The 21,212-nt window shown below is 35.4% G+C and overlaps 1 protein-coding gene across 2 annotated transcripts in view; it reads right to left on the bottom strand.

The window, feature by feature from the left end:
- Window positions 1–21,212, bottom strand: part of gnaz (guanine nucleotide binding protein (G protein), alpha z polypeptide) — a 45,956-nt gene that overhangs the window by 11,033 nt on the left and 13,711 nt on the right. For both annotated transcript variants that reach the window (XM_032569704.1, XM_032569703.1), the window contains exon 2: window positions 4,805–6,117. In XM_032569704.1, coding sequence (XP_032425595.1) covers window positions 4,805–5,527 — 723 coding nt within the window. In that variant the 5' untranslated portion in view covers window positions 5,528–6,117. The remainder of the gene's footprint in view (window positions 1–4,804; window positions 6,118–21,212) is intronic.

Raw genomic sequence — 21,212 nt, forward strand, 5'->3', positions numbered from 1 at the left:
AGCAATCTGTGTTTCTTTGGAATATGTGTCAATATTGACCAGAATTTAATATGCAATGTTTGATCACACCACTACTGCAAATGTACTTCTACTTTTAATTTTGTGTCCATACTTTTAGTGTTGAAAGCCCCTGAAAATGTTATGCTCCAGTTGTTTGTTGCAAAGTAAAGATATTTGATTATGGCTTAAATTTACCATTTTGCATGTAATGGATTGAAAAAAATGACACTTGTTGAAAAGTGTAGAAAATATAATACATCTCTGCTCCACTTTAATAGGTGAGAAGAAGGCAGAGAACCTCAGGCCCCAACATGATGAAACATCCCTCCAAACTTTAGAAAAGACAAATGACTGAAGAAATAATGTTGCATTAATGCATTAGTTGCATTAGTGCCACTAGCCTTGTACATCTGTCTGTCACTGTTTGTGTTAGGTTCAGGTTAATAGCATGTGCAGATTGATTCTTACAAACTTCTAGCACACGCTAATAGCCTTGTATATCTACCCCTAACTGTTTGTACCAGTAATTTGAAAAAAATAAAAATCACAGTATTGTCCTTTCTACATTACTTAAGGATAATCGTTGACCATCTGGTGTCTGCAATTTGATTGTGTTAAACATTAAAAATCAAAGAATGAAAAATTGGAGAAAGTTACACAATTTTGATTTTTTTTCTAACAGTTATTTTTATTATGCACAAGTTCCGTTTTACCAACACCAATTCTTTTTCACTGCAATAAAATATTCAAAAACATTTGAATTTATTAAAATGGTACACTTTTGTGTTATGTAGTTGCTGTTGTGTTTTATTTAAACTCATCCTGCAAACGATTAGAGAAACGGTTGCGGGTGCATCTATGGTCCTTATCAACAAATCTGCTGGGTGTTCATATCTGTATGTCTCATTCTTAAATGAGCTGAAGGAAAATATGGGTCATCTTTTTCGAAATATGTTTCTGAGGAAAGCATTTTACTTGTCAGCCAACAACAGTAACCCTACTTAGTCCCCACTGTATCCATGAAAGTTAACTATCTTTGAAACATAATTAACCAATAAGTAGATTCTCTCTGATAGATCCATTTTTTTCATCAGTAATTGTGTTAATTGACACATTCACCTAACAACAATTGAGCTAGGTGACATACTTAAGCTGATAAACCTGCATAATTTACAAGATGAAGCTTAGCTCTCTCACCAAAATACATCTGATTACTGAGGTGTTGCTTAATGCAGCTGATTCGCCTAAGTGGGTTCTGTAAGAAGTTGTGCTCAACCTGAAAGCAAATGGTAGCATGAATATCAACAAGACCTCTGCAAACAAATAAGAGACTCTTGGGTTTTAGCTAACAGGCAGTGTAAGAATTGTCCTTGTACTTAGAAGCTCCGTCTTTTTGTCATTCGCCTTTGTGTAAAAGTTGTTTTTTCTCGTCTCGCGCTAGTTAACTCCCGTTGCTACACGCCGCCTGTACAATCTGCTAATTCTCACAGGTACAACCTCACACTTTGTTCTGTGAACTCAATTAACACCATCCTGCATTTTCTCCTCAGACTTTATTTTTAACCTATAAAACTAATTGATTTCATGTTCCAGCCTGGCGCAGCCAGTGCACATTTTACTTTATCTCAGTAACCCGTAAATTATCAGGCCAGTTTGGTATTCAGCAAGGACCACGTTTCAGCTGCACTTCTAGCTATTTCCAGAGTCAACTCGATGACATCAGGGTAAAGCCTAGATGTTACAGTTGCTTATAAGGACTGAACTGTAATTGTGACACTGGAAAATGAAAAAGTGGTGTTAGTCTTTAAATTTTACTGGGATGCAATATCTGTCCAGCTATTCTTAAACACCCGGATAAGAAGAGTAGAATGGTTATGAATGGGAAATTATTTAGATTCCACAAATGTTTTAAAATAGCATCCACTGCTAAGATAACAAGCTAAAGCAAAAGCATTTAATAATTTATATGCATTTTACAATCATGAAAAACAGCCCCGATACATTCCTACTAAAAAAAACTTTTGATAAGGACAATAGAGTTGGATAAAAGTATCTAGGTTGTTTATTGAACTACAACAGAGTGCCTGAATGGATTGTACAGGAGTGTATTTTTAAGGAAAAGAATGAGATGGTTTTGTATATTCTGCAGGTCTGTTTTTGGAAAATGTAAAAACTGCTGTGTGTCTACTGAACTGAAATTAATGTCAAACAGAGTGATGCATTTCATAAATTTGTAAAACCAATTTTTTGAAAAATCTGCAGTACAAAACTTGCTTTAGTGCCTGAGGCAAGAACATTGTAGTACCAATTAAAAGTTCCTCAATAAGAAAAATAAATCAACCAATCAAATGGTGAGCAACTGAATGCATTTAAGGGTTTAGACATGGTGACGATGATTTGTAGTTCAAAGCTTCAGAATCAGCAGAGTTTGTGGTACCAAACAAATTAGTCTGAGTATTTCAGAAATTGCCAATTTACTCGGAGTTTTACACAAAAGCACTCTCGTAGGTAGATTTATGAAGACAAAGAGGAAATGCCCAGTGAGTGGTAAATGTTTGGATGGAAATGACTTGCTAATGTCTGAGGAGAATGGGCAAATAATCCATTAGCTTAAATATCCAATAATCATTTTTCGGTAACACTTTATTTGACAGGTTGTGAATAAGACTGTCATGACACCATCATAAACATGACATAACACCTGCCATGAACATGAGTAAGTCTTCATGAATATTTATGACTGCTGTCATAAAGTGCCATTCGGTAAATCATGACACTTTTAATACAAAGTTGACATTATTCAAAATGTCTTCGTTATGACAAATTGACATTAACCAAGAAATCATGATCTGGCATAAATTTGTTATAAAAGTATTACTGATTAAACTTTAAAAATTATGTAGCCTTATGTTATTAAAGCTTGGTAAGATTGGTTTGCATTTAACATTAAATTAAATCAATTAAAAAGTGGGTCAAACACTGCATATGGTATTTTTTCATAACATGGAGACATATGTCACCATATGTATTGCATGGTTCCTTTGACTCATATTGGCAAAATGTTTAAATGTTGAATAATTTTAAAGTTAAGTCACAAGTGGATAAATTGTACTTTTTATACCAAACTTCTCTATTAAAAGTTTTTTTTGCCTTATTTGTTTGCTTCTGTTTCTGTGAGGATTTTTTTTGTCAAAAGAACCTTAGAAATAGTTGTTTTAATGGGTTTATTTCTACCATGCAGTACCTTTACTGAACTTGTTTAGCATTACTTGTCAAATTCCTCATAAAGATTGGTTGTCTCATCCTAATCCTGTAGCCACAGCTAACATTATTTACTCTATTTTTGGGTGCCCTGTTTCACAGGGCAGGGAATTTTCTTCTGGGAAATGTGTTGCTGCCTATTGACACTGAGGCACAATGCTCCAAGTGTTTCTCTTCACATGACTGCAGTATATAAAAGAGCTTGACTGTCATGCTTTTCTTGTTGCTTTAACTTACATATCCATAATTTACTGAGTTGGATGTACATTTTTAAGTGAATCGTTATGATAATACAGAAAACAAACATCTTTGAACACAGAAACTTAGAGATCCATTATGTTTAATGCGATGATTGTTTGCTGTAGCAGTTTAAACACAAGTAACAAATTGTTAAGGCTTAGCAAATTAATATACTCATTTAATTGTAAAGAAATTTATGAACTGATTTTTATGTGAAGTTATTACACCTAAAAATTAAACTTAAAGCAAAGATAATCAAATTTTGAACACAATTATCTAAGAGTCTATGTAAAATCTGAAAGTCATTTTGAAAATAAAGCAAATTAGCTTTAAATATGCAATATAACTACTTTAAAAATCCTACAAGAAGCAGAAAATAGCACTGAACAAAAAAACAAAGTCTGTGTGTCCCTGTGTATCAACGTGACCACAGCAGGGCTGCTCGTATTATGAAAGGGGATCTACAGAGAGGAAGTGACAAAGCCAAATGCATGTGTGCTCTGCTTTCTTCTCAGAAATATGAAATAATTTGTTCCACATATTACTGTAGTTGTTTGCCACTGAGAACTTTTAGTTCTTTTCAAAGTGTAAAATAACAATTTTCTAGTGAGTTTCGGTGATTTAAGGACATTAGAAAAAGTGGAAATTAAATCAAGAGATATAAATTACTTAGTTTTATAATGTGTCACTAGACAAATGCCTTCTAGAGAAAAGAGTCAAGATGGACCTTTTTATTTTAGGAACATTTTATTAAGTCTTGGGCATTTGTAACATCTTGGTTTGAGCTTCTTTTACAACTGGAGATAAAGAGGCATTAGTCAAAGAATATAAAGTTTATAAACTCGACTGCTAGGTGGTTGAAACTTGGAGAGAGAAAAATGTTCCAATAGGAAAAACACATTAAAATTGCTTTTTGAATCTAAAAACCAGGCTAAGATCAAGCTTCTTTGCAAAAACTATAGATTTGTGGACAATGTTCAAATGTCTTGTCTGTGCCAGAACAACCCATTTAGATTGATTCTACCAATGTTGCCACAAATGGTGGGCAAAAATCTAACTAATAGGCCCAGAGGCTTATTGATGACTACAAAAACATATAGCTGCAGTGTAATGTGCTAAGACACATGTAGCCAAATGTTAGTTGGAGTGCATGTATTATGGTTTGAACCTCTATATGTAATTTTGAGCAGGTGTGGATTAGAGAAAATCGACAGCAACTTTCAACATGTGAGGCGTGAATGACAAACATCTGACTACGATCTAGTAATTGTAAAAATGGGTCCCAAACAGAAATCTTTCTTACCGTCTGGTTGTCCTCGTAGAGTTTTAGATCATAGCCACTCAGCTCAACACAGAATATGATTGCAGTCACGCCCTCAAAACAGTGAATCCACTTCTTTCTCTCCGAACGCTGTCCACCCACATCCACCATCTTAAAAGTGAGCTCCTTGAAGGTGAACTTGTTCTCTACAATGCCTGTGGTCATGTCACGGGAGCGCAAGATGTCCTCTACAGTGGGGATGTACTCAGGTGCAGAGATGCGGTCCAGGTCGTTTAGGTAGTAGGCGGTGTTGTCCTCTAAGTGGTACTCGTTGGAGCGCTGAAAGCACTCCTGGACCCCTGCGTCTGCCCACAGACGTTTCATCACCCCCAGCAGCTCTGGAGTAATCTCCCCTTTGCTCTCAGCCGGCCCTGTGAGGGCAAAGAGTTGAACGGCGTCATAGGCGCGATCAGGATTGTGAAAGTCAATCTTAAGGGTGGTGAGGGCTCGGATTATGCGGGTGAGAGAGTCGATGGCGTTATAGAGGATGAGAGGCTTGTACTCCTTGCAGGCTTCCAGGTTAAAGCCACCACTGTGAATGATTTTCATCTGCTTAACAATGGTGCTCTTTCCGGAGTTGCTGGTGCCCAGCAGGAGAAGCTTGATCTCACGCCGTTGCCGCTGACTCTCTGAGCGCAGGTGGCGGTCGATCCGCCTCGAGCGCCGAGCCGCTTCCTTCTCCTCCGAGCTCTGACGGCATCCCATGGTCCTCCACCACGTCGTTAGCACAAAGGAACTCGTGCTGCCTCTGGATGGGAAAGCAAATTATGATGAAGAAGTGGATCAATAGGAGGTGGTGGTGGTGGAGGAGCTGCAGACTATTTCTGTAGAGCGCAAGGATTCAGGGAAGGATCCAGACAAGAAATCAGCGATAACACGAGACAGCAAAAAGGACCACACACAGGAGTGACTCAGGAGTATTTCATTCTTTTTCTTCAGGGGCAGTCTGTGAGTTCTGTGTAGGCAGAACCCAGACTTGTGGGATGCCCACACAGTCCCTGGCACTGAGGTTGGACTGCCTGCTGAAGCCAACAGAGCTGGGGTTCATAGCAGGGGCTCCCCCAGAGGAAAAGCACTGGTGAAAGGCTGGGGAAAGGTTACTGTATGTCAGCAGAGAAAAGACTTGGACTTGATGCTTGTGAATATGAAATCCCAGTCACTCTCCTCCCACATGGCTCTTGTGCTGTGTTCTAACCATGCACCTCCGTTCAATATTTAGCCAGTTTTGTTTGATCCAGATGATAAAAACTTTTCCTCCTCTTCTTCTGTTAGATTTCTCCCAGAGGATGGGAAGCCTGTCAACACAGAACATGGAGAAAACGATTTTATACTTTCAGTTTCAAGCACTTTTCTAATTAGTAAATTAGGCGTATAGTCAAACACTTCAGGAAATCTGAGTTTCATCCTAAAACTTGACTAACCATGTGTATCGTACTTTAAAATGCCCTGATTTCAAATTTACATTTGTGAAACTAATACTAAAACATAGAAAGTTTTGACAATCTGCCAAAACAGAAATGTCACAGAATCACATGCAAGATATTTTCTATTTGCAATTTTATGCTTGTGTTCAGGCATATCTGTTTCATTTTCCTACTTTTTCTTTAGGTTTTAAAAATAAGACACAAAACTGGATAGACTCAATGTGATGTCATTTCCTTCTCTTACAAAAAGACACTTCTGTTGGGGGAAGAGTAAATAATGCAGCTGAATAGGAGCCAATGAAAATAATTGAGTTTTTAGTACAATAAAAGTTTTAAAGTATCAAACAGTTGAGTTTTATAAGTTGTGTTTGAATATGACATAGCTTCAAGTCACTAATTTGCTAAGTAAAACTTTAAATGAATGTGGCTTGTCATAGACGTAGGACATAGTGACTTTACCTCAATGTTTTTAATAGAAAAATCAATAAACAGAAGCAAAATCATAAAATTTTGCAACTTGTCTGTCATGGCATCCAAGCACCTAAAAAAGCCATAAATTTATTTTTGTCATGCTTTATACTTTTATTGCTCCAAACTCTGTCTGTTTAAACTCTCTGTAGAACACTCTGTCGTAAGGATAAAATTGTTTCTACATTACATACAGTATTTTGCACATATTCAACTTAAGATTACCATTAAAACTATATGCAGTGACGGTGCTATTAGAAAATTCCGAATTGTTATCTCTGTCCCTCCAACACACAAAAAAAATAAGACAGCAGTTGTGAAAGATTGTATAGCAACAATTCTTCAACCCCCAAAGATCACAAAGCATCAAAAGTAGCTGCTTTTTGGATGTTTTACCTGCACAAGGGAAGCTCTTAAAAATGGTTTTGCCCTCGCTTCATGTAGGAGAAAACACAGAAGCACTCCTCTCTTCCAACGTCAAATACTAACTAAAAATTCAGTCAGATGTTTGCACTCTTGGTCTGGTTTGTTTACCTTGTTACTAGCTTGCCAGATTCTTTTAACTCTGAGCATTGTATCTGGTCATGTACTTAAAGCCAACATATAAAATTGTGCTTTTTGTCTGGAACTATTGGAGGAGAGTTTATTTTATACCTTCACAGTAAGAACCTTATATATATGTTGTAGCCTGTATCGGGAAGGCCAGGCTATAATACGAAAGGTGATCCATTACTGGATCATTTCTATTCTGATTTACTCTGAAAAAGAGCTGCCTGTAACTTCAGAGAGATTGTAAAGAAAAGGAAACTGTTTGGAATATTAACTAAACGTACCTATTGAAAATAGAATAAACAGAATGAAAAAACCTCCCCGCTTATCTAAAAAACCCACTAGTACTAAACAAACCACAGATTAGTTGTGTCTGGCTGGGATAAGCTGGAGGAAGAATGAAGGCCAATCCTAAAAAAACACAAGATGAAAACCAGGTTGCTAAAGCAAATTATGCCTACTGACACTAATAGATTTAATCCTTCTGCAACAGCAACAATTACCAGTTGCCTAATTTATTACAAAGTAAAAATGTGGAAACCATGAAACAAATCCTATGGTGTTGTGATTATATTCATTTTATATCAGACCATTAATGCTCTTGAACTCTGTAACATTACCCGATTAAAATCATTTCCTCTCCCCACTTCTAGAGACCCAGAAAATGAATATTTATGCTTTGTTTAAATTATTCAGTCCGTTAGGTTAGATTATTTTGTTGTCATATTCCAAGATTTAACATTAACAGAAAATCTGAGGAGTTTAAATTGAGATATACTAACTAGTAGGAGAGTTACTGATCAGAAAACTTGCCATTCAGTTTGTGGTTTATTCAAAAAGCTCCATGACATGAGTACATTTGGCCTCGCTTCCTGTATTGGAAAAACTATGCCAGTACCATGCAAAGTTCCTCCAGTGGAAACACATCTGTGGCTAGAGTTTGTGCTTCACACTACTGACCAGTGATTTTGTCATCTTACAATAAAAACATTCCGCATGAAACTATAATCCCACTTTCATTTAGTTATACTGTATTTATTTATTGAAGTCACACATTGTTGCTGGTTTTGCACAGGAGTCAACATACAACATGTTTCTTAAGCTCTCTTTTCACAATAGATCATTAACATTAATGACCTAATTTTTTCAGAGTATTTTATCATGAAAAACGAGAACCTCTACATTGATGTTTCTCATAAAATAATGAATCCAAATTATACTTACACTTAAGAGTCACTGTGCACGAGTATGGTCAGTTAAGACATTATTTTATTTATAACATGGACAACACAATCAGTTTGTATAATAAAACATTCTGCAATTGTACACAATATGGGTTAATTAATCTGGAAATACTTTTCAGCATATTTAACTATATTGAATAAAAATGTCTTCTTACTACAGGATTTAAGTTAACTGGATATTAAGTTTAATATTACTTTTTGTTGTCCATCCTGTATTGTTGTCTACACTGCTGTGAACTTTGTGCCTTAAATATTAATCAACAACTTGACCTACATATTGAGACATTTCTTTCTCAAAAATGGTTCCTTTTAGAAATGAGTGAGTTGCAATCTGATGTCTGAAACTTATTCTGTGGCCAGATGCTCTGTTTACTGGTGGGTGAAAACTCACCACAGAGGAACATTGGTTGCAAAGCTGGAAATGCATGCCAACCTTTAGGGGTTGTTGCACGCAGCTACTTAGAAACAGTTTTGCAGCCATCAAGTATTAAATACTAACAAGTGCTAGAGGGGTTTAAAAATTTGAATGCCAAGTCTTGCTTTCCTTTTATTTAACTTATAGTTTTACTTTTAAAAGGGTTTTTTTTTATCAATAACTAACATAATATTTATTTAAATTGCTCAATAGTAACAGAATTGTTATAGCCAAAAGTCTTAAATTAGCAATAATATTGTTGTCAGTCAGATTTATCATGTAAGAGTAAGCATTAGGCCTATGCACTTGCACAAAATAAACAAGTGTAGTTATTTTTTCTTGTTAGTTCATTTTGCAAAAGTCATATTAATTTTAGTAAGACTTATCTACTCGGTCTTCAGAAAAAATAGGAAAAACAAACATGCAAACATGCAGCCACAACCCAAAAAGCTAACCTTTTATCAGTAGTAAATGAAACCATTTTGTTGACCAAGTGTGTGTTTATTTTTGTTGTAGTTCTAAAATTATGAAATAATTTCAAGGATGATTTAATTAAATCCAAATAAGCACCATAAAATAAAAAGCTCTTCCTCTAATTGAATGTTAGTGATGAGATTATAAAAGAGGTGCTTACTAGTCAGGTGCTTTCTGACTTGTGCTCATTCCTCTAATGCTATTAGCTCTTCTGAATTCTTCATCTGATTTACCTGGTCCCTTCAGCTGCAATTCTGCCTTCACATATCTAAACCAGAGAAGAGATTAGCTAACTATGTCGACTCATTCAGTATCAACATACAATCTTATGAAGTCTTGCATGTTTAATCAAGATCAAACATACAAGACAGGTGATGCAGTTTGGATTAAAGAAGCATATTTCCTTGCAGCATTATATAAGTTGATGTCTCACTCTTTTTTTTTTCATTGACAGCAAAACTGGAATACATTCTCACTATCACCATGGAAAATAACAAGCCAAAGTTGGCAGGTATCGTTTTTGCTTTTATACAGCTTTAAGCCTCTCTCTGCTTGCCCGGACATCTGTTTGTTATCCTACCCTATAATGCCAAGATGAATAAAAATATTTGTATGAATTTAATTTCAATAAAACGGAATTCTCTCTGCTGCAGATTCCAAGTTATTCAGTAATAAACACACTGATATGATATTATTCAGCAGCCTAAATGAGTTTTTTGTTGTTGTTGTTTTTGTTTTACCAGCAGTGAAGCTCAATTTCCTAATTCCCTGGAAAAAAACAGTGATAGGGGTCTGCTGATAAAAAAAACCCAAAAAAACCTGAGAGGCCAAATGGAGCAGAACCAAACTATAACCAAGCATCACTACACAAACAAAGCAGGGACATTATTTTGTAGCTTCGGACACTCGACCACCCTTTCAAAATGCCATATCCACCCAAACCAGTTAATGCTCATTATTGATTCAGAGAGCTTTATAAACACATTGAAGCTCCAAGTATATATCATTTTATGTTTCTAAATTCTAAAGCACTTGTGGTTCTGCTCTGTTTTGACTCTTTACCCTAACCTCAGTAATAGCATTGGAGGTATTTTGCAAGCAGCACTCTGTCAAGATTTTTTAGCATCACAATGAATTTAGATGAATATCTGCATGCTCTGTGTGTGACACAGCAAGCAGGAAAATAACATGATGAAAAATTAGGGGGAAAAAAGACTGGTCCTTTAATATTTGTAACAAATAATTGAAAGCATGCACTCTTTGGCCACTTAATTTGGTACACTCATTCAGTTTCTTAGACAGATTGTGAATCCATTAATCTGAAGGTAGCAACTCAATGGATTTAGGTCTTTAGATGAGGTGAAGGAGTGTTAGTTCACACTGAGCATCACAATGGGAAGGACAGAGCATTTACATGAAGTTTACAAAAACTGCTAATCTGCTGGCAGTTTCAAGGAGAACCATCTCCTTGGTTTAAGGTGAATGTTCAGAGAAAGAGAAAATATGCAGTGAACAAGATTTGTTGCTTCAGAGGTCATGGAACGACTGGTAGACTAGTCTGACATGACAGAAGAAATAATCTTACTCTTTACAACCAAGGTATTCAGAATACCATTTCTAAAGACACAGCATGTTCATCCCTATAACAAATGGCCTTCAGCACCAGAAGACCAAATAAGTATTGTCCATTAGGAACCAGTTTTAGGAAGTCACAGCCTCCCTAAAATCGGAGTTTTCACATTGGATAAACATTTCTTGGTCTAACAATTCTTGATTTCAGCTGCAACATTTGTGAGGTAGGATCAGAATTTTTGCATAGAGACAAAAAAGTCTGGAGCCATCCTGTTGGTCAGCAAAATAAAACTCCTACTTCTCTTACTTCATGCAACCAAACTTGTACATAAGCATAAATAATGATGCCCTCCTCTGTTCAAGCTCTATTGTTTGCATTAATCTCTGCATTCATTTGATGATTTGTTGGTTTGTGTATGAAATTACTGTTGGGCAACGTTTAACATCAGTATTAACTTTCCATTATGCAGCCCACTGTTATTTTAATAGCAAGACAACTATTGAGTAATCCGCAGCTACTTTAGTTAATTAGGGTGGGGTATTATTTCCAGATCTGGGTTCTGACTTCAGATCTAATTAAAACAAAACACATAAATGGAAAACAATAACCTAGTATATTGCCTTGCTTGATGATTTCACCACTGAACAGTGAAGTTCTAACATAGCAAGTGACAATTTAGAGATTAAATCAAATGGCTTCTCAGTGGTTGTCTAATCTTGACTTGCATTCAGTCACGCCAAATAAAAACTGCATTAATGGTTGATATGTTCATGTGAGGCCAAAGAACATTTTTTTATGAAACAGAGTACATTAAATGCACCATCAACAGATTAATTTTAAAAATATGATGGTGGTTATGAAACATCAGCATTACATTGGTAATGCTTTTTAATTCAGCGGGAGCGGTTACCCAGGATAATTAATCTGGCTACAGAGCCAAATTGTTTAATTAATAGCCAAGGGTTCAGTCATCTAACCTAATACTTCTAGTTTTACACACATCTACATACTGGTAATTACATTATACCAATGTAATTATCTAATTAACAAAGAGTATTTAATCTAAATTTTGCATGCGAAGACAGTCTTCCCAGAACTACCGAGAATAATCGCGATTTGTCACCAAACTGAGTAAAATATTATTCAGTCTTAGTTGGCACAATCTACAGATGCAGATATAAATTTTTAAAAAGCATTTGCAAAAAGTATTTGTTTCTTGTTGTTACTTAATACCGCAATGGAGAAGTATGTTAGGTTCTTAAGTACCGTTGCTGGATGGTATAAAGACCTATACAGCACAAAGTTTATATTGAACTGACATCAACATAATGTATTTGAAGAACATTTTGACAGATAACTGGTTTACAATACTTAATACTGTGAAATGGTAATCTGTTTTGGAGTTTGTCTGCTGTCACATTGATTTTTATCTTGCCATGTTAGCTGGCATATTTAAAAACCCATTTTATGTGTCTATACTTAAAGAAATGAAACATCAAGTCCTGTAACGTGTCATTTATGATACATTTCTGTTTTTGGCTAGTACATTTGCATTGAAATGAAAGGAATAAAATTATATGTTCCAGTGCTTAAAGTAAGAATTGTTTATGTCAGGATGTCAAATGATGAATTTTTTAACTTTTCAGTTCTTTCTGATGATCTTGGGCTGAAAATATAACCCCTTATACACGATCCATATATGTGTAAAAGTCAGGTAATTATGAGCTAAATTAATCAGACCAGAGAATAAGTCAATCTGCCCTCCCAGATAAACTAAGTGTTTGATATGTTGGTGTGAGGAATTATTCATCAGTACAGACAGAGTGTATGCATACCGTAACATAAAAATAAATCCTGTTAATTTAGTGTCATTGTTAAGCATTCCTGTACCACTTATATACATTTCATGATGGAAGTACCAGTATAAGATAGTGTTTCTCTAAGATATGACCCTTCTCTCACTGATTGTTTTTATTGAATTTTAAAGAGAAATACTTGACAGTTTGAGTTAATGAATATCAAATTATGCACCCAACAGTTTCCCAATGTGTTAACAAATTGATAAAACAGCCATCCTTTTTTTGTTCCCGTATGTCCTGCTAGCTGAAAAGAAAAGACAGTCATTGTGTAAGATGGTGCATGCCAGGAAGGAGACAGAGTGACGAGTGAAGACAGAGGAATGGACGACATCAAGCAAGGAGGCATCTCAATCCATTATCGGAGTAGTGGAAATGTGAGAGGCACATGAGGTGGAGGCTGGTAACTTTTATCTTCACACCTCCAGCTCCACACATCCTATCAGCTTTTCTCTCCATCTCTCTCTCTCTCTCTGGTGCTTACTCGCTGTTATTAATTTACGTGCTGCATATAATTACAATCACACCCTCCTTTAGAACTTAGTACAAGCAGCGTGCCTGCGTTGTGTAACATCCTCTTCTTTCATGCTGCTGTTGTTTGGTTGCCAGAAGATTTATTAATAATGGGGTCAATCACTTTAGATTGAATGGTGATTTTAATCCATTAGAGGTGAAATGTTATGGCTAAAACACAACACTGTATTGTGAACTGCTAAAATGCACTAGACATTGTCTGCAGAGACCATGCAGCAACTGAAATGATCAGATTTTTATATTTCATAATAATGCAATACATCTATTGTATTTTTTTTTGTTTTATTAGTAGCATAATTCTTTTTTTTATTTAGCAGCACTCTTCCACCAAGCTTGAGAAATCTGTTTTATACCTATAAACCTATGATGTATCGCTAAGTACCAAGTACGATTGCCTGTCTTTCCACGAATTCGATGCAATAGATTGCATAATTTGATCTCGAACAAAGACAAGTTTGGAAAATTCTGTCGCACTCTTGCAACAGAGATGCTATATAAGATATAATCGCTGTTTAAGTTATACAAGTGCTATGCAAATGTCTCAAGGATAAGCCACAAATTGCCTTTCTTTCTCATGCCGACGCTCTGTCAGCACTGATGAAAATTCAGTTACTAATCTGTTAATCAGAACAGAGAATAAAGTAAGAATTGTTTATGTCAGGATGTCCCATGATGACTTTTTTTGCCTTTTTAGGCAAAAAAGCCCAAGATTTCTGATGATCTTGGGCTGAAAATAAAACCCCTTATACACGGTCCATATATGTATAAAAGTCAGGTAATTATGAGCTAAATTAATCAGAACAGAGAATAAGTCAATCTGCCCACCCAGATAAACTTAAGTGTTTGATATGTTGGTGTGAGGGATTATTCATCAGTACAGACAGAGTGTATGCATACTGTATCATAAAAATAAATCCTGTTAATTTAGTGTCATTGTTAAGCATTCCTGTACCACTTATATACATTTTGTGATAGAAGTGCCAGTATAAGATAATGTTTCTCTAAGATATGACCCTTCTCTCACTGATTGTTTTTATTGTATTTTAAAGAGAAATACTTGACAGTTTGAGTTAATGAATATCCAATTATGCACCCAACAGTTTCACAATGTGTTAACAAATTGATAAAACAGCCATCCTTTTTTTGTTCCCGTATGTCCTGCTAGCTGAAAAGAAAAGACAGTCATTGTGTAAGATGGTGCATGCCAGGAAGGAGACAGAGTGACGAGTGAGGAATGGACGGCATCAAAACCAAATGGTTTTAGTGGCTGAGATTAGATTCTTTATTAATTAATTCAACTATCTAACCATGTAGGAGTATTTATAGAATATGTACATTAACATTGAACATTCATGTTTAGTACTTGCTTAAAGGATGACAAAATGAACCTTTTTAAAAACACCTAGTGTAAGTTATTAAATATGACTGTGTGTAAAAGACTTCCTAGATGTAACAGAATTTGATATGTCACAAAAACCCTTCATTCATCGTATCTCGGCAGCACAAGGACAATACATTTACAATACAATGCACAATCACCTACTTTGTTCTTATTTATTTTTAGATTACATTTCTGCTGTTATTGCACATCTGTTTTTCTGCACAGTTATACTTTATTGTAACCAGTCCATCTTCTTTAATGTTCAATACACATGCACATACATTTTGAAAAATGAGTTTTGACTCAGTTGCACATTCCTTGAATTGCAAGTCTGATTTTTTTTTTCTAATAACTGCACAGTATTTTCTGTTACAATCTTGTACAGTATGTTGTTGTTATTATTATCACTATTGTGATTGTTATTTGAAACATTGTTTTTTTTATTTTGCTTTTAATACTAAGAACTTCATTTGAGTGTGAACCTACACAATACTGCTTTTACACCTGAATTTCCACTTTGATTCTATTTTTACACGAGTGGCAAAATGAAAAAACTGTGAGAAAGCAGCTTTACAATACTCCCCACTGTGTGTGGAGTCATGAGAAATTTGCTCTTCATTCAGCCTTTTGTGTCACAGCTCGAGTAGTTTTAAAGTTGTTAATGATCGCTTTAACTGTAGATTGTTCAGAGTTTTTGTGAAAACAGAAAATATTTATTTTATCTTCACAGACAAAAGCCAACCATTCTAAATTTTGGGGGGGGGAAAGCAAGAATTAGTCAATTGTAGTGGAGGTGCAGGTATGTGTGAATGTGTTTCCCCATTTTAACCAACCAGTTCGCATTTCAGCAGGATTCAGATGAGGAGCAGAAGGAAAAATAATGGGCTCGGCTGCATCTGCCTGTCAACAACAACTGCTGTCTCATGTGATTGACCAGAATGTAATCACATCTCCCACTTATGAAACACTTAACCAGTATCCATTTACACTGATCGACCATAGCTCTTAGACAGGAAAAGTGACTAATTCTACTTTCCTTTTTTTTCTGCTGGAGGAACTTTCTGGCAGCTCCCACTAGTCCAAAGATTTTCCAACCAATCTCACACCCTGCATGACAATAGCACTAAATGGTCATTATTTTATGTCTGATGTTCTCTATATTACAAAAACCAAAGGGGGAGGAAAAAATGCCTGTTCATTGCAGATAAGCAGACAGGATGTTAAAGTAAGCAGCATTGAGGCTGGCACCTGTGTTTGGGACAAAAAGGACCACCATCATGTTCACTGTTCACATAAAAATTACACTCAAAGGCACGTGTGCGGAAATGTAATCTCTTCGGAACAGCTTGGTGATGAGGAAATGTGAGTCTTTGATAAAAGCAGAGAAGTGAGCCCCTAAGGGTTTTAGCCAGTTTGTCGCCATCACTTATTGTTCCTGCTTAGTTGGCCTTGGAGTGTCAAAAACATAATAAATGACGGAAGAGACTGTTTCAGGTCTGTCGTATTGATAGATTTTGCCATTATTTAAAGAAGCATTCAAGCATGTCGAGTCCTTCTAGCAAATTAGGTATACAATATCCGCATACACAAGAAAAAGCTGACCTGCCTTATGAACAACAAAACTACTAAAAACAGGATCTTGAAATGCATGGGTACTTCATCTTATCTGGCACAACGATATCAGAAACCCCAGGAGTGAAACAGTAGCTAATCACCAGATCTGCTGTTTGTGAAAAGAGGAAACTGTGAGAGAGTGAAACTGTAATCGAGCTTTTTGCCAGTATCATATTTTATATTTCTGGTTGTCATTTATAGTGTTGCATAAATAAATCTGAAAGTGTTTGGAAATCAGCACAAGAGAAGAAGACAGGCTTCTCATAAAAGCTACTATTTCAGAGCACTAACTTTGGAGTGTTTCAAAGACAATCCTAAAAAATGTTGACTGCTCAACTCACTGCCAAATTTACCAGTTTTACTTATATAATAATTGTATTGGTGGTCAGAATTACTGTAAATTACTTGCATGTCAGATGAAAATAAAATAATTTTGGTGAACACATTTTCTAACTGTTTAAATGTATTTTAAATACCTAAAAAGAGGCTATATGTACACTTGGAAAATTACTCAAAGATATTAAAAAATTCTACATTTTTCTCATTTTATTTATTTTTCTTGCATGTTTTTGTTATAAAGGACATGCTTAAATTTATTGCTGAAGTAATTATCATTTTCATCTAAACCAAGTCCAAGTAACCATAAATTGTGGAATTACTGTAGGCTACTGAAACTGACCTTAAATAAATAATCTTTCTTTCAGGCAAAACCAGGAAAGAATTTGTTTGACGTGACTCAGGCAGTTATATAAACCTTAACTTTACTTTTTTGTTTGTTATTCAGTCAGTTTGTTTGCTGGCATTCATTCCAGCTGCATTCCACTAATGTCTAAAGCCCAAGAGTGATGCTGAAGGGAATTTTTAGATCCATTTTCTACCAGAGAGAGTAGTGGAGATGCAACTAGTTTTGTTTTTTAAGACCTTCTGTTAATCCTAATGGAATAATGTTGCCATTTTGCAACAAATCACTTGAAGCCCTTCCACACATACAGTACCTCCAATTTTACTATGTAGTGCATTGAAAGAGAAATGAGACCCTGAGAAAAGCAGTAGCAGTGTTTAAATTTGTCATATAATTTTCTGGAGGGAAGTTTGACAGCCTTTTCTACAGACCTCTTCACAGGGAGGGAGTTCACCATTTGACTCCTCAGAAATCATGACAAAAAGTTTTTTTATGACATTTTTTGACCGGGAAAAAAAAATACAATAAATAAATAAGGTAAGTTCACTATTCTGTCATTCATTGTGCTGTATTTGATAATTTAATAATGATAAACTGTTAAAATGTTGATGTTGCCACAAGGCAACACTGTACTGTTAAGGTTGCCATTGTATTGCTAGCCCGGCATATTGATCTTCTAGAGTCTGCTATAATCATGCATTTTGTGAGTCCTTTCCATATTGCATATGACTATATTTGATACTTCCTTCCATTTACATCATTAATGCAACAATGTTTTATAGTTTCTTAGGAAGAAAACCAAACTAGCTGTTCCTTTTTATGGTAGTGAAGATGCATTAGGATTTAGTGTTGAAGAAAATGAGCAGCTCACAACTTTGCAATGAGACACTGATGATGATGAAGATTATGAGCCAACAATGAGGGTGAACGTGCAATTATTTATTGTGTGTTGTATTAAACTGGCATGTTTATAACGTACTAAGGATATTTATTTGTTTTCTAGGTCCACCTCTTCCACTGGAAACTGAGAAAAACTGCTTCATCAGCTTCCGCAGGCAGTAAGGCAAAGACGGCAGGATCAAGAAACTCAAATCAAATCAAAACCATTATATCAATGAAATATGCCAATAAATTAAATTGGTTTTAGCTTTCAAATGAGTTTCATTGTTGACTATTATTGCTACTGAAGACTATTTAGATTTAAATGAAGGTTTTTACAATAATTAGCTAAACTCTCTTGTTTTCATTAATTTCCACTATGGTACAGTGTTGCCAAATGGCAACGTCAACAAAAAATAAATGAAAAAATAATATTTTTTTAAAATTTGTCTTAATTTTGTTTACTTGGTTTATTTTATGTAAAAAAAAACAAAAAAAACATCCCAAACATTTTTTTTCCATTACCCTTATGATTACCATAGAGGGTTGGAAATTCTTAGCAAACAAAATCTTGATATGTCACACACCTTTTGAAGGCATAAACTAGAGTATTTGCACCAAGCCTTATAATCTGCTTCATACTCTTCAATATTAGTTTGCCTCAAAAAGTCACAAGCAAACACAGAGAGTCTAGAATTGACAACTGGCCCCTTCCTGTGATAAGCAGAGTCATGTGAATCAAAGTACACGCATGGCAGAAATGGACAAGATAACACAAATCATGAGCATGGATAGGTTCACTGAGTTTTGCAATGAAAGAGAAGGAAGTTGTAAATTATAAGGTAGGCAGTCAGCAGGGCGTGATGCAATTTGTAGACCAGATCTTCTAAAGCTGAAACGCTCTGGAATGTGAGACAAATTGCAGACTGTCAATTTCATGCTGTGAGCATCAGACCAATAGATCGATCTCACCTCAGCACCAATTAACAGAGGTCTTACACACAGAGCTGCATCATGTGAAACTGCCTGTAAACTTAAACGGATCACATTGATGCTGAAAAATCCCCCTAACCAACCCGCTGCTGTTCATATTTGAGTTTAGGAGAGCAAGCTGTCCAAGCCAGAAGGCCGGAGTCTGAGTGATGAGTCAGAGCTTTGTGTTCTCTCTACTTTACGTCACAATTTTATGAGATATAGGTCGCGGCAAGAGCGATATTCAGCTCCATTCAGCGGCTTATATTTGGCATTTGATCCAATGAAATATGACTCTGGACCTTCTCTGTTTGCAGTAAAAATAAGTATCAAGTCAGCCCAAATAGAGAATCAATGTAGCCATATGATAAAATCAAGATATCGGCCAGCATTATTACTTGTAAACTACTAATGAAAATATATGAGGCAGTTTAATTCTAAAAAATAAATATTACAAATAAGTTAGATAAAACGAGATATTTAACTTTAACTGTCCACACCTCTGCAAGTCTTAAAGATCCACTATGATGGTCTCAGTTAGGCTTTCCATTTTTATCCTGATATTTTAAGGACTGCTCATCCACATAGCCAAAACCACTAACTAAGAGGATCAATAAAAAAGTCCCAACTTATTCAGTTATTTATACCAAGTAGGAAAAGTACGCTAAAACAGAGTAACAAGTCAGACACAAACATCTTGCAAGCACTGTAAAAATACCTCTAGTAGCTAAATGTTAGCCTCCAATCAAACCTCAAATTGATAATTTTACACAGTGCAGCAATTTTTTTAAAACTGTTGGAGATTTAAGAAACTTTTCTGCATTTGACAAACCCAGTTTTTGACATTTCCGATGCAGAAATCTTTTCAGGAAGATTTTATTGTCTTCCTTGTATTTTCACAACAGGAACCATTCTTCCCCAAATTTGAAAAATGTGAGCAAAAACATACCACAAATTGGCCCCAGGAGGAAGGGAGGTCTTATTGGATGAATAAGACCAATATTCTTATTGTGGGAGGATGTTAAAAAATGTTTTACTATTTTATTATTTGAAGCACTTTAATTCAATCATTTTTCAGTTTGTACTCATATAAACTGTGAGATGACTCATATTTTCTGTTAACTCTAAGTCAAGAGAGGCAACAGTTCTGCATTTATGTTTGCAAACACAACATGTAAACTCAGCCACCCATGGCAATTGTCACAATGTTTTATTATCACATTGATTAAATCTGCCAACCTTAGTGGAAATTTTTAAGTAAAGAAAGTGCAGACATTCTTCCAGGACATCCATGGAGAAGAAAGAAGATAGTAACAGTCTCATCAATACCTTTTTAAGAGATTTTAATTGGGAAAATTGAAATATTTTACAGTATTTTTGCTCTGAGACATATTTTATTGGACACATAAAATGCTGATCATTCACAGATTTTGAGCTTGAATGGCACAGACATGCTGAATGGTTACTGATCCTACAAGACATCATTTGCATGTTTTAATTAAAAAAGATCTAAGATTTATTACAAACTTCTTCTGACCTAAAACTGGTCTAAAGTCAGTTTCAGAGCTTATCCATGATAAAACTGTCTTAACTTATCTATTTAGATAAATAATTATAATCTCAAATAGAACTCTTCTTTCCTTTCTGTCATAGTAGAGAGTCAGGATTGGTACGTATAATAATCATCAAACAGTCAAAGTTTGATCTGTGTTGAGCTGATTCATCTATTTTTTTAATGCTTTTGCTGGTGATCTGTGTTCCCAGATTGCAGCAACACTCCTTCAGGAGGAGAAGCTAAACAGAGACAGTGGATATAAACTCAGTATTTCATTATTTGCCATTTGTTCATAAAACCTAGAGTCCAGGCCCATTAGAATTGTTGTCCAGAGTATATAAATATCTAAAATATATAGAAGCTCTTGACAAGAGGAGGAATATGAACACAAATTTAAGAACAAATGCTCAGCAACTGCAACAGGGTGGTTATATTGAAAATATTGCACAGTTAAGAGTATTGCACATTTCCTGAAAGGTGTATCCAGAAATAAAAGCGGTACAGGTAGGTAAAGCAACACTGAGAACTTAATTTCTAATATTCAGGAGTCCACAGTTTAAACACATTAGACGAGCATAAAAACTGTCACTGGCCACCTTTAAAGTAGAAGTAACAGTTTTGGCTGGTGGTGGTGTGATGATGTGAGTGAGATTTTCTTGCCAAAATTTGGGCCCTTTAGAAACAATCAAGAGTCATTTGAACATCACTTTCTACCTGAGCTTTTTTGTTGATCCATCCCTTTACGACCACAGTGTCCCCATCTTCTAATG

Source organism: Xiphophorus hellerii, chromosome 8 (genome assembly GCF_003331165.1).
Source record: "Xiphophorus hellerii strain 12219 chromosome 8, Xiphophorus_hellerii-4.1, whole genome shotgun sequence".
Lineage (NCBI taxonomy): Eukaryota > Metazoa > Chordata > Actinopteri > Cyprinodontiformes > Poeciliidae > Xiphophorus > Xiphophorus hellerii.